General features: G+C 39.5%; 1 protein-coding gene across 4 annotated transcripts in view; it reads right to left on the bottom strand.

Moving 5' to 3' along the window:
* ZYG11B (zyg-11 family member B, cell cycle regulator) overlaps positions 1-14,250 on the bottom strand; it is a 68,469-nt gene that overhangs the window by 9,982 nt on the left and 44,237 nt on the right. For 2 of the 4 annotated variants that reach the window (XM_036447654.2, XM_045584607.1), the window contains 5 exons: positions 12,030-12,170; positions 5,527-5,703; positions 3,567-3,631; positions 443-542; positions 169-219 (listed from right to left, as the gene is read on the bottom strand). In XM_036447654.2, the coding sequence (XP_036303547.1) occupies positions 169-219; positions 443-542; positions 3,567-3,631; positions 5,527-5,703; positions 12,030-12,170 (534 nt within the window). The remainder of the gene's footprint in view (positions 1-168; positions 220-442; positions 543-3,566; positions 3,632-5,526; positions 5,704-12,029; positions 12,171-14,250) is intronic. The other 2 variants (XM_036447655.2, XM_045584606.1) reach the window with 2 other exon arrangements.

The raw sequence follows: 14,250 nt of genomic DNA, 5'->3' as shown, positions 1-14,250 counted from the left end.
AATCTCTGTTAAGGAGTAAAGCTGCCTTTATAAAAAGAAATGAATACACTCATTTAGAAGAAAAAAAAATTTTTTTAAAGTATAAAATATCAGAAGATACACAACACTGCCTGAAAACAATGAACATGAAAACTGCCTAGTGGTCTGCATAGAGGAGATAACACTTACCCTCACAATGAAGAGCTCAGCACCAAGCTGTGCAGTTTGTTCTGTGGAAAGCTGCAAGCAAGCGACAAAATCAACGTCCAAGAACCTACTGGTGTGAATGTAAAATCAGTCACTATGACAGACTAAGGTCAGAGCAAAATCTTCCATCAACCTGGAATTCTGTAATACTGAATTGCAAGCATGAATAAGCAGGCTTGCAGAGAGGCTTACTAACCTTTGTGGCTTTCAGATTTTGGGAAAATACTAACTATAAGAGAAACACGAGCTCAGGTACCTTGGCAGCCAGAATGGAAATGATAGCAACTGCCATCCTTTGCATGTTCTGATCCTCATGGTTGCAGAGCCACTGCATGACAAGCTTAGCTGCTTCAAACCTGAAAACACACAAATGGGTTCATGAACTAATTCTGAAGGGGGCAGGCACTATTTCAGAGTCCCAGTTGGAAACTGATAATTCCTCTTAATTAAATTAATTAATATAAGAATAATAATTATACTTAGTGTTCTGGAAACAATACCTCAAAATTAATTCTGACAACACCTTTGTAATGAAATATCGATAAGTCAAAACTATTGGGCATTCATCTTCTAAAATTATAACACATTTCTATTCTGTAGTGATTTCTATAATGTAGTAACATATATTTTCTGAGTTCCTCACAGTAGCTAGCACAACAATAAATTTATTCACTCACATTTATTGAGCTCCTGCTTTATGCCAAACATTGTTCTTGGTATCAGAGACAGAATACTGAATAAAATAAAAATATTGCTACTCTCACAGGGTTTACATTTTAGTGGAGGAAAGAGATCATAAATCAGATAATAAATATATGGTACGACTAGATACTGACATGCTATATAGAGAAAAAAGCAGTGAAAGAGAAGACATGAAATGTTGAAATTTTACATAGGGTGCCTAGAGGATGTCTCACGGAACCTTTTGAGGAAGTAAGGGCTAACCAGCCATGTAGTAATCTAAACAATAAAGATTAAAAACAAACATTATAGGCCCTAGGTGGTTTGGCTCAGTGGACAGAGCATCAGCCTGCAGACTGAAGAGTTCCAGTTTTGATTCTTGTCAAGGGCATGCGCCTCTGTTGCAGTTCAATCCCTGGCCCTCGTTGAGGTTTGTGTGGAAGGCAACCAATCAATGTGTCTCTCTCACATCAATGTTTCTCTCTGTGTGTCTCTCCCCCTCCTTTCCACTCTCTATAAAAAAATAAAATAAACAATAAATGGAAAAATATCCTTGGGTGAGGATTAACAAAAAAATCATAAACTGGAGACAGCCTGGACTCAAATATCACCTTCATTTATTAACTTTGGGACCCTGAGTAAGTTCCTTAATCTTTCTGAACTTCAATATTCTCATCTATTTATAATCATAAAATCATAATATGCTAATTAGACCAGATGTCCTTCCAGACAAATCTAGGGCTGAGAGGGAAGCCCAGGTCCCGGGTGCCAGAGGGAAGCTGGTGCCGGCAGCTGGGGGAAGGAAGGCCTACTCTGGCACAAATTTCGTGCATTGGGCCTCTAGTAAAATAATAAGATCTATTCTATAGGACCATCATGAGGACTAAATGATATCAGATATCAAGCTTAAGACTTAGTACAGAATTTGACACACATCAAACTTTTGATAAAGATTTTTTTACTACTATTATTATTGACTTCCTCCATGCCTTTATCTGTACAGTTCCCAAAACATAAAACAATCTACTCAACTAGCTTCATCTTTAAAGCACACAGCATGGCGTAGAAAGTACAGGCTCTCAGTCAGTCTCGATTTAAATCTAAATTCTGCTATTTACTATCTTATCACCTTGGGCAAGTTACTAAGGCTCTGTGTGCCTCTGTTTCCTCGTCTGTAACATGAAGATTACAAGAGTAATCATTCCACAGAACTGATGTAAGGACCGAGTAAGCATACGTAAAACACAGCACAGTGCCTGGTGATTCCAGTGCTTCATACATGTTAGTTAATTTTATCATCTCAAATGCCATCACTAACATGAAATCTTTAATGATCACTAATCAGATGGATTCTTTCTCTCCTTGTTTGGGGGCCCAATTCACTCTGTCATTTCTTCTATGAAAAATTCTGTTTTCTATTATACTCATTCATTCGTCCTTCCATCCATTAACCATCCACTTAAGCACTAGAGACAAAGAGATAAATCAATCACAGTCTAATAACCACAAGCAAGCTCAACTCTAGTAGAGTGCACTGCTATAAAATTAAATTAGTAATCTACTATATATATATTCCAAGCTACTTATTTTAAATATCAATAGTAAATGGAACACCTTATTCCTCAGCCATGCCAGATAACAATGTACTGTTAACAAAATAAAAGTAAATCACATTAAAATTGCTACTTGAGAAATATACATTTCAGTATAAATTTATTTTTTTAAATATCATCATTAAAAATTATAAAATAGAAAAAAGAAGAAAAAAATCTCTTTTAGCTCCCAAATTATAGCATCTTAGAAAACAAAAGAATCCTTTTTACTTAATGGAATTTAGTCTTCCTTAAACCTCTGCTTAAAAGTTTCCTCTTAAAGGACTTTTATACATGCATATAAGTACAACCAATGGACACAAAACTCTGGGGAGGGAGGGAATGTGTGGGAGGGAGGGAGGGGGGCAAAAAAATAAAAATAAAAAAATAAAGTGATCCTTAAAAAAATAAAAAATTAAATTTAAAAAAAAGTTTCCTCTTAAAAAGTTTATTCTATAACTCAATATCAAATAACTGATAATAAGAGGTATGATACAGAGAAAAGAACACCGGACTAGAACTAGAAGACTCCTAGTCTGATAATTACTAGTCACAAAACCATGGGCAAGACACTGCATTTCTATATCCCTCAGTTTCTTTAGCCCACATTGTTCATTATTGTGTGGATATTTTTAAAACTATAATCAATATAAATTCTTAAGCAAGGGGCTATGAAAACAGGGCTCATCTGTTATCATGAATATCAAGACACTGAATTAGAGAAAGTAGATTTAGCATTCTATAAGACATCATATGATCCCTTGATTAACTGCACACCAGGGATATAACTGGTACGAAATTAGCTAAGGCTTGGCTGGCGTAACTCAGTGGTTGAGCATCGACCTATGAACTAGAAGGTCATGGTTTGATTCTTGGTCAAGGTATATATATACTTGGGTGGCAGGCTCGATCTCCAGTGTGGGGCGTGCAGGAGGAGCTGATCAATGATTCTCTCATCATTTATGTTTCTATCTCTCTCTCCCTCTCCCTTCCTCTCTGAAATCAATAAAAATATATTTAAAAAAAGAAAAAGAAAAAAGAAATCACTCAAGACAGATTTCTAAAATTCTGTTTTGTCCCATTTTAAGTTTTAGGACTGTCACTTGCCTGTTAAATGGAACATCTTGAAGGATCCGGTCACTGCAAAGTGAAAGGAGGCAATTCTTCTGCAACTAAAGAACCAAAGGGAGAAAAAATCCTAAATAAAATAATACTTTGTTATTTGTTATTTTTTAAACAGGAGTAGCCTCTATATTAAAAATGAAAACAAACAAACAAACAAACAAACAAAAACAGAGGAAGACGGATGAAACCCCACTTATGTTTTACAACCTTCATTTTGGCCATCTACTGTTGAAATAATGACTTCCAGTGGACACATATAAGTTTACCAGAACATTTTTTTTCTTTTCCTTTAGATGACGAATAGGATAAGAAGTAGGATAATTGCAGCTAATTTCCCTCTGTTCTGACAGACTTTGGATGGGTCCTGTTTTGGCTTCCAGAGGCCATGAAAAACAAAGACCAAAGTTTATGTAGTTTGAGGGAAGCTGTCTTTAATTAAGCTATATTAAATATAAACCACTCACCAATGTGGGTTGCCATTTTTATTTGGTTTTAGACATATTTTTTACTAACTTGCCAACTCACTGCTAACTTTTTAGAGTTAAAAATATAATTTAAGCCCTGACAAGTTTGACTCAGTGGACAGAGCATCAACCTGAGGACTGAAAGATCCCAGGTTCGATTCCAGTCAAGGGCATGCACCTTGGTTGCAGGCACATCCCCAGTAGGAGGTGTGCAGGAGGCAGCTGATTGATGTCTTTCTCTCATCGATGTTTCTAACTTTCTATCCCTCTTCCCTTCCTCTCTCTAAAAAATCAATAAAATTTATTTTAAAAATCCCATATATATATAATTTAAGCCCTGGCTGGGTGGTTCAGTTGATTAGAGCATCATCCCATACACTAAAAGGTTGTGAGATCAGAAGTGCCAGGCTAGCTCAGTCGGTAGAGCATGAGACTCTTAAAAGGTTGTGGGATCAATTCCTGATCAGGACGAGTATAGGAGGCAACCAATTGATCAGTGATTCTCTCACATTAATGTTTCTTCCTAATCTCTTTCTAAAACCAATAAAAACAGCCCAGCTGGTGTGGCTCAGTGGCTGAACCAGGAGGTCATGGTTTGATACTTGGTTAGAGCACATGACAGGGTTGCAGGCTTGATCCTTAACAGGAGGCAGCCAATCAATGATTCCCTTTCATCACTGATGTTTCTTTTTAACAAACAAACAAACATACATACATATTTTTATTGATTTCAGAGAGGAAGGGAGAGGGAGAGAAAGATTGAAACATCACTGATTGGCTGCCTCCTACACACCCCCTACAAGGGATTGAGCCCACAACCCAGGCATGTGCCCTTGACCAAAATCTAACCCAAGACCCTTCACTCCACAGGCCAATGCTCTATCCACCTAGCCAAACCAGCAAGGGTTCATCATTGATGTTCCTCTTTCTCTCTCTCCCTTTCTAAAATCAATAAAAAATAATTATATATATAAAGAAAAAATAAAATCAATAAAACATAGCCTCGGGTGAGGTTTAAAAAAATGTGTGTGTGTGTGTGTGTGTGTGTGTGTGTGTGTATATATATTTAAGCAATATTTTGAGTTTTCATGTGGTTACCTTATATAGTCTGCCATATTGCTATACATAGAAAATATTTGTCTTATTCATTTCTGTATCCCAGTACTTGATAGTATATGGCACAGAACAGATAGATGCTCTATGCCTAGACTCAAGATCTAGGTTGAAAATGAGTTTTATATGGCTTGCATTATTCCCATAAACATTTGGATTTAAATACTATTTAGGCAGGGAATGCACACTTTAGTTTTCTACTTCTCTGTCGTCCTACACTCAGTCATACCACAAATTTATTACTGTACCGTTTCTAAAGGCATTTGTATTTTCACCCTTGGTCTATTAAATTGAACTATATGGAGGTAGGAGATGGGTAGGAGACACTAAAAGGATTATTTGAATGCCAATTCCCATATGCTTACCTGCTGGTGATTAGGAAAATGTTCCATAGCTTTCAGCAGCAAGTGGGTCACATCAGCCAGGAGTCGGACAGGCATTCCTACAGCAAGATCCTGCTTGGTTAGATTAAATACACAGGCGCTTGCAGCAAGTTGCACTGGTAAATTCATAGGGTGGTTTCTCATCCCAGTGACCACAAGCTAGAAAAAAAAAAATAGTTCTCTTAATCCACCTTATAAATCCAGGCCCTCTTCACATAGCACCCTTATTGTGTTAATATGTAGTAATTTCTAAAATATCTTAAGGATCTTTTTTAATCCTCATGTGTGAAGAGCCTAGGACATAGCAGTTACTCACTAATACTTAGTTCCTGTGAACCATGTTCACATCCAGAAATTTTTTCTGTAAGACTGATGAATCTGAAAGAGGTGAAATAACAACAGACCCCACAGAATTACAAAGGATTGCTAAAAAATACTATGAACAACTCTACTCCAACAAACTGGTCAACCTGGAGGAAATGGTCATATTCCTAGAAAAATACAATCTTCCAAAACTCAGGAAGATTTTAAAAATCTCAATAGGTTGATAACTATGGAAGGAATTGAAGCAGTCATAAAAAAAAAACTCCCAGCAAGCAAAAGCCCAGGGCCAGACAGCTTCACAGGGGAGTTTTACCAAACATTCAAGGAAGAACTGAAACCTATCCTCCCAGATTATTCAAAAAATTTAAGAGGAAGGAATACTTCCAAACTCCTTCTACGAAGCCAGCATTACCCTAATACCAAAACCAGATAAAGACAACACAATGAAAGATAATTATAGGTCAATATTCCTCATAAACATAGATGCCAAAATCGGATTCAGCAGAACATCAGAAAGATCATACACCATGACCAAGTGGGATTTATCCCAGGGATGCAAGGATGGTACAATATCTGTATATCAATAAATGTGATACATCACATAAACAAATTGAGAGATAAAAATCACACAGTCTTATCAATTGATGTAGAAAAAGCATTTGACAAAATCCAACACCCTTTCTTTCTTTTTTTAAAATATATTTTATTGACTTTTTTAATATATATATTTTTTATTGATTTTTTACAGAGAGGAGGAGAGAGGGATAGAGAGTTCGAAACATCGATGAGAGAGCTGCCTCTTGCACACTCCCCACTGGGGATGTGCCCGCAACCAAGGTACGTGCCCTTGACTGGAATCAAACCTGGGACCCTTCAGTTCGCAGGCCAATGCTCTATCCACTGAGCCAAACCGGTTTTGGCCCAACACCCTTTCTTGATAAAAACTCTCAGCAAGGTAGGAATAGAAGGATCATACCTCAACATAATAAAAGCCACATATGACAAACCCACAGCCAACATCATACTCAATGGACAAATACTAAAACCATTTCCCCTAAGAACAGGAACAAGACAAGGATGCCCACTCTCACCACTCGTGTTGGACATAGAACTGGAAGTACTAGCCATTGCAATCAGACAAGAAGAAGAAATAAGAGGCATCCAAATTGGAAAAGAAGACGTAAAACTGTCCTTATCTGCAGATGACATGATACTGTACATAGAAAACCCTAAAGACTCCATCAAAAAATTATTAGATTTAATAAATAATTTCAGCAATGTAGCAAGATACAAAATGAATGCCAAGAAACCTATGGCATTTCTTTACACCAATAGTGAACTTATAGAAAGAGAGACTAAAAAAGAAATCTCATTTACCATCATACCAAAAAAATTAAGATACCTAGGAATAAACTTAACTGAGGAAATAAAAGACTTACATGCAAAAAACTACAGGACACTGAAAAAAGAGATAGAGGAAGACATAAACAGATGGAAGAACATACCATGTTCATGGATTGGTAGAATCAACATCATCAAAATGTCCATACCACCCAAAGCAATCTATAGATTCAATGCAATCCCCATTGAAATACCAAAGACATATTTCACAGACCTAGGATGAACATTCCAAAAATTCAAATGGAATAAAAAGAGACCCTGAATAGCTGCAGCAATCCTAAGAAAGAAGAACAAGTAGGTGGGATCTCAATATGAGATATCAAGCTGTATTACAAAGTCACTGTTCTTAAAACAGCCTGTTACTGTCACAAGAACAGACATATAGATCAATGGAATAAAATAGAGAACCCAGAAATTGACCCAAACCACTATGCCCAATTAATATTCGACAAAAGAGGCAAGAACATACAATGGAGTCAAGACATTCTCTTCAATAAATGGTGTTGGGAAAATTGGACAGATACATGCAAAAAAATGGAACTAGACCACCAACTTACATCATACAAAAAATAAACTCAAAAGGACTTAAACATAAGATGGAAAACCATAAAAATACAAGAGCAGTGGCCAGCAAACTCATTAGTCAACAGAGCCAAATATCAACAGTACAATGATTAAAATTTCTTTTGAGAGCCAAACTTTTTAAATTTAATCTTCTTCAAAATAGATTCACCCAGGCTGTGGTATTTTGTGGAAGAGCCACACTCAGGGGGCCAAAGAGCCGCATGTGGCTTGTGAGCCACAGTTTTCTGACCACTGTACTAGAGGAATCCACAGGCAGAGAAATCTCAGACATACACCAAAGCAATTTCTTTACTGATACTGCTCTAGGACAATGGAAACTAAAGAGAAAATAAACAATTGGGACTACATCAAGATAAAAAGCTTTTGCACAGCAAAGGAAACCACCAACAAAACAACAAGAAAGCCCACAGCATGGGAGAAGTATTTGCCAATGTTATCAATGATAAGGGTTTAATCTCCAACATTTACAGGGAACTCATACAACTTAACAAAAGGAAGATAAACAATCCAATAAAAAAATGGGCAACGGGAGAAACCAAGATGGCGGCATAGGGTAAACACCTGAATGCAGCCTACCACAACAAATTTTGAATTTAGAACTGGAAAATGGGAAACATTGCCCTGAAGTGCCGGATGGCTGGCTGAGAGGAAGCTCTACCATCTGGGAAGGAGAGAGAAGGCGCGCTGAACCTCAGGAACTGTGGAGGTACGGAGAACTGTGCGTGCGCAAAAGCAGCCGCCTGACTTCACTGCTGGCTTACTCCCTGCACGTGGAGAGGGCGGACAGCTAATGTGTAGCTAGCTTTCTTGTTCGAGAGAAAAACAGAACCACCCTAAAGCTAGACGGCCCCAGACAGGGAGAGGCCAGACTGTCAGGCAGTGGGCAGAGAACTCTCGGAGGTGTGTGAAGCCAGCGGCCATTACTGCGGGACTCAGAAACCAGACCCTTGTAGGGAGAGGCTGAATAAAACTTATCTGCACCACCCTAAGACTCCGCCCCATCCAAGCACAGCACGGAAGCCCTTCCAGTGGCTAACTTTCTTGTTCGCCGCGAATAGGACTCTCTTAGGGAGAAACAGACAGGAATCCAAAGCTTCTCTGCGCCTATACCAAAGAGGTGCGTGTGCCTGCAACCAATCTTGCGGGATTCACCAAAGCTTGGCTGTGACACCACCAGCCTCCTCCCCATCCAAGTGGAATACAGAAACTCTCCTAGCTGAGGCACCTCTGATCCTCATAGCCAATTGGCTTGGAGATCAACGCTTCCCAGTGATACCAACAACAAGCAAGGCTTAACAACAAGACTGCACACACAGCCCACAAAGGGCTGCACCAAGACTGCCCACCTCAGGTAACTGGGAGGCTGACTCACTGAACCATATAGGACACCTTAGCACACAAAGCCACCCTACCAACTCAGGGAAGCTGTGAAAATGCCAAGACAAGAAAATAGATCACAAACAAAAGAAATGGAGGAAAAGAAGCGACTGGATATAGAGTTCAAAATCACGCTTATAAGGTTTTTCATGAAATTCCTAGAAAAGGCCGATCAACTAGAAATAAAGAATACAATGTCTGAAATAAAAAAAATATTATACAGCGTCCTAAAAACAGAATAGAAGATTGCAAGAATCAAGTCAAAGATTTGGAACACAAAGAGCTAGAGGACACTCCTCCACAGAAGCAAGAAGATAAGAGAATCCAGAAAGTTGAAGATAGTGTAAGAAACCTCTGGGACAATTTCAAACGAACCAACATCAGAATTATGGGGGTCCCAGAAGAAGAGAGAGAGCAAAATACCGAAAACATACTGGAAGAAATAGTGACAGAAAACTTCCCCTACCTGGTGAAAGACTTAGACTAACAAGTCCAGGAAGCGCACAGAACTCCAAACAAAAGGAATCCAAAGAAGATCACACCAAGACACATCATAATCAAAATTCCAAGAGCAGAGGAATCCAAGATGGCTGTGCCTAGGTAAACACCTAGCCGCAACGCACACAACAATTTCAATAAAATACAACTAAAATATAAAATGAACATTACCCAGAACTACAGGAAAGTTGACTGACTGGAAATTCTACAACGAGAAGCAAGGAGAAAACCAGAAGGAAGCGTGGAGGAGCTGTAAAAGCCTAAGGTATGGAGACACGCGACGCGTGCGGAGAGGACGGAGCCGGAGAGGAGGGAGAGGCTGAGTGCCTGGCGGGCGTTCCCTAGCAGGAAGGAGATAAATGCTCCGACTGCGTTGGGCCCCAGTTCCGACTGCTCTGAACCCCAGTTCTAGGCCAGACCCCGGGGACCCAGGCTCATAATTAAAATTCCAAGAGCAAAAGACAAAGAGAGAATATTAAAAGCAGCAAGAGCAAAGCAGGTAGCTACCTATAAAGGTGCACCTATACAATTGTCAGCTGATTTCTCAACAGAAACCATGCAGGCCAGATGGGAATGGCAAGAAATATTCAAGGTGATGAATAGCAAGAACCTACAGCCAAAAATAATCTACCCAGCAAAGCTATCACTCAGAATCGAAGGCCAGATAAAGAGCTTCACTAATAAAAAAATAAAAAAAGCTAAAGGAGTTCATCACCACCAAACCAGAATTATATGAATTGCTAAAGGGGGTTCTTTCGGAAGAGAAAGTAAATAAAGATAAAAATTATGAACAACAAATACGTAACTATCAACAAGTGAATCTAAAAACCAAGGAAATTTAAAAAATCTGATGAACAATATTAACTGTTGAATATAATAGAATCAGAGGTATGGAAGGGGAGTGAACGGACGATTCTTGGGGAAAAGGGGAGAGGGGGGTGTGGGAAGAGACTGAACATAAACTGTGCACCTATGGATGAGGACAATGAGGGGTGGGGAAAGGGCAGAGGGTGGGGTGGGAACCTGGTGGAGGGGAGCAATGGAGGGGGGGAAAGAGGAACATCTGTAATAATATGAACAATAAAGATTTATTAAAAAAAAAAAAAAAAAAGAACTAGAGATCTAGTCCTTTGATGCTAAAAAAAAAAAAAAAAAAAAAAAAAAAAAAAAAAAAAAAAAGATAAGGCATATGTCAAGTGCCAATATCCTCTGATATGCATGAAGTGGGTTATAGGTGTTGGGGATAATATCCAAGGGTCTGAAATATACTTGTTCCTCTTCATGTACATCATTCTCAAAATTTAAGATCCCTGAAGGTTAAGTCATTTCTGGTTGTGCCACTAACTTATTGTTATTAAACCTCACAGATCCTCAGTTATACAATCAATAAAATAGAAGGTACAATTTATCAATTGGGATTATGGTGCTCACTAAATGAGGTACCAAATATACTCCTATACTCACTGGTTTCAAAAATGAATGTGTATAAGGATTATCTTTTTTAAAATGTATTTTTATTGTTGAAAGTATTACAGATGTTCTCATTTTTCCCTTTTGACCTTCTCTTCCCTGTTCCCCTCCCTTCTCCAGGCCTTCACCTTCCTACTCTCTGTGTGGATGGGATATGCATATAAATTCTTTGGTTAATCTCTTCCCATCACTTTCTCTACAGATTCCCCTATTGAATCTAAACTTCTTGGGGTGGGGTTCACAAATCTGCTTTTTAAAATAGGCAATATACCAGACATCTGGTAGACAAAGACTATTCTAACAAACACTGTCCTAAGCAATCAACAAAATTAAGAATCTTTCTTACTTGCCCTTTAAAAACTGTCTTGGTTAAAATAACATGGCTTAGTTATGAAAGCACAGGGTGTTTATAAATGGCACAGGAGATTTATAAATGGCATGGGAAGCACAGGAGGTTTATAAATGGCATTGAAATTCTAAAAAGAGCCTATACCGAAGCAATACAGGGCCAATACCTAATGCAGTGTCCTGATATACTTCCATTGTCGACTGTAACTGGTGAGAAAATATCACACTGGTCACTGGTTTTAGGTAGTTAAATATCATCTGGAAGCAATATTCATTCTGCTTAATGAGAATGTTATATAACTTTAAAAACATTGTGCAACTACTTTCTTATTTACTGCTAATAACTGAAGTTATACATCATCAATCCTATTACAAAAAAAGTCAAAGGCTAAATGCATATTTTCACCAGTTTTCTTTACAAAACCATCATCTATCCAGGCAGATAATTTCAAATTTTTTCATATCCAGTTTCTTATTCTTACCTTTAAAATTTCTGGCTTTGTTTTTTCCATCACATGAGTCAGACTAAAAAGATGAAATAGAGCTTCCCGGACAAAGAATGCTCGTTCGCTATACCGCTTCAATGCTTCTGCAATCTGAGTTTCGTTGGCTTCTCCAGACACCTTTGAACAGAGCCAGAAAATTAGCTTTTAGGTTCTTCTCAACCCTCTAGCTTTCTCTATCAAAACATCATTTGTATAGATGGCATTCAGGATAGCTAAGTAAGGTTTAAAACAAATCAGAATAGTCATCCTATGCAGGTACACATATGTTAAAGAGAGATACAGATATATAGATAGATATATAGAGATATATATTAGACTAGTAGCCCTGCACACAAATCCGTGCACCAGTCGGTCACTGCTGCCCTCCTGCAGCTCTCAGCCTGCTGCCCTGAACTCCAGTAGCTCCCCTCTACCCCCAATAGCTTGCTGCCCTGCCCCTTCCTGTAGCTCTCTGCCACCCGCTTGTAGTTCACTTCACCACCATCTGCAGATCCATGATCTGGTCCTTACGCAGTCGGTTGTTTCACCTCATGGTGTAATGGATAATTAGCATATTCCTCTCTTATTATATAGGATAGGCTCAGACCCTACTATAAGCCTGTGGGTAAAAATTTTCTGCATTGCACCTAAAGTAATTCTCAGTTTATTTAATACTAGCAATAAGGTCTTGCCTTGGGATTAGGCTTTTATCTACCTCTTAAGATAACTCTCCCTGTAATGTACAGTGTTATAGCCATATGGGCTATTTTCCTAATCTTTCAAAAACTCAAGCTCTTTCCCAGGAAAAAAAAATCACCTATAATAATAAAAGCATAATATGTTAATAAAACCAGATATCCTTGTGGACCACCTTCTGGACAAAGCTGAAGAGAAGCCCGGGTCCTGGGGTGTCTGCCAGTGGCTGGAGGGAAGCCAGGGTCCCAGGTGCCAGAGGGAAGTTGGTGCCAGGAGCTGGGGGAAGGAAGGCCTATTCTTGTAAGAATTTAGTGCATCAGGCCTCTAGTTATCCTATCCAATAAAGAGGGAATATGCTAATTGCCCATCACACCCTCACAAAGACAGCAGTGTCCACAGCCACTGAGGGAATATGCTAATTGACTGCCACGTCCTCAAAGATGGCAGCGCCCACAGCCACAAGAAAGATGGTGGCAGCTAGTCCCCTAAGCCCTGCAGGAGCAGCAGGCGGGCGGCATGGCCGGGCCTGCCCCCAGGCAGGTCTGGCTGTTCTGCGTGCCTACCTCTGGAATCCCCCAGTCCCTTCAGCCCCCCAGCTGCCCAGGGCAGGCCTGAGGTGCAGGCAAGCCTCAGATGGTGGCTGTGCAGTTGCCCAGGACCACACAAGGCTCAAGTAACCAGGGCCAGCCAAGGCTTGTGCTGCCAGCAGTGGCAGCAGCAGAGCTGTGATGGGAGTGTCCTCTTCCGGATAACTGGGTCGCCTCCCACCCCCGAGGGCTCCCAGACTGTGAGAGGGGGCAGGCTGGGCTGAGGGACCTCCCCCACCCAGTGCATAAATTTTCACCCACCGGGCCTCTAGTTTATAATATCCTCTCATTGAAATCTTCCCCTCTTCTACTCAACCTTCCCAATTCACGTTAAACAATACCTCTTTAGCAAGGCCTTCTCTGACCCACCAATCTAAGTCAGGTCTCTCCGAAATATCTTCTTCATAGCCATTATCATAACCATCCCTCCCCCAACTAGACTGATCTATTCACCACTGTATCCTAACAACCAGCATTATGTTTGCCTCACAGTAAAAAATAAGTAGCTGAAGCCGGTTTGGCTCAGTGGTAGAGCATTGGTCTGTGGACTGAAAGGTCCCGGGTTCGATTCCGGTCAGGGGTATGTCCCTTGGTTGCGGGCACATCCCTAGTAGGGGGTGTGCAAGAGGCAGCTGGTCGATGTTTCTCTCTCATCAACGTTTCTAGCTCTCTATCTCTCTCCCTTCCTCTCTGTAAAAAATCAATAAAATATATTTTAAAAAATAAAATAAAAATTATAAAATAAAAATTACATTAAAAAAAAACCTCAGTAAGTATTCATCACACAAATGTATAAATTAATTTTCCCAGATTTATTAAGCTCTCATTCAGCATCAAGAGATTCTGTTCAAAATTAAGACCATCTAGCCAAAACCGGTTTGGCTCAGCGGTAGAGCGTCGGTCTGTGGACTGAAGGGTCCCAGGTTCGATTCCGG

The sequence above is a fragment of the Pipistrellus kuhlii genome, unplaced genomic scaffold, assembly GCF_014108245.1.
Source record: "Pipistrellus kuhlii isolate mPipKuh1 unplaced genomic scaffold, mPipKuh1.p scaffold_m20_p_2, whole genome shotgun sequence".
Lineage (NCBI taxonomy): Eukaryota > Metazoa > Chordata > Mammalia > Chiroptera > Vespertilionidae > Pipistrellus > Pipistrellus kuhlii.
The sequence above is the reverse complement of the archived record's forward strand: the minus strand, read 5'-3'. Positions and strand labels throughout refer to the sequence as shown.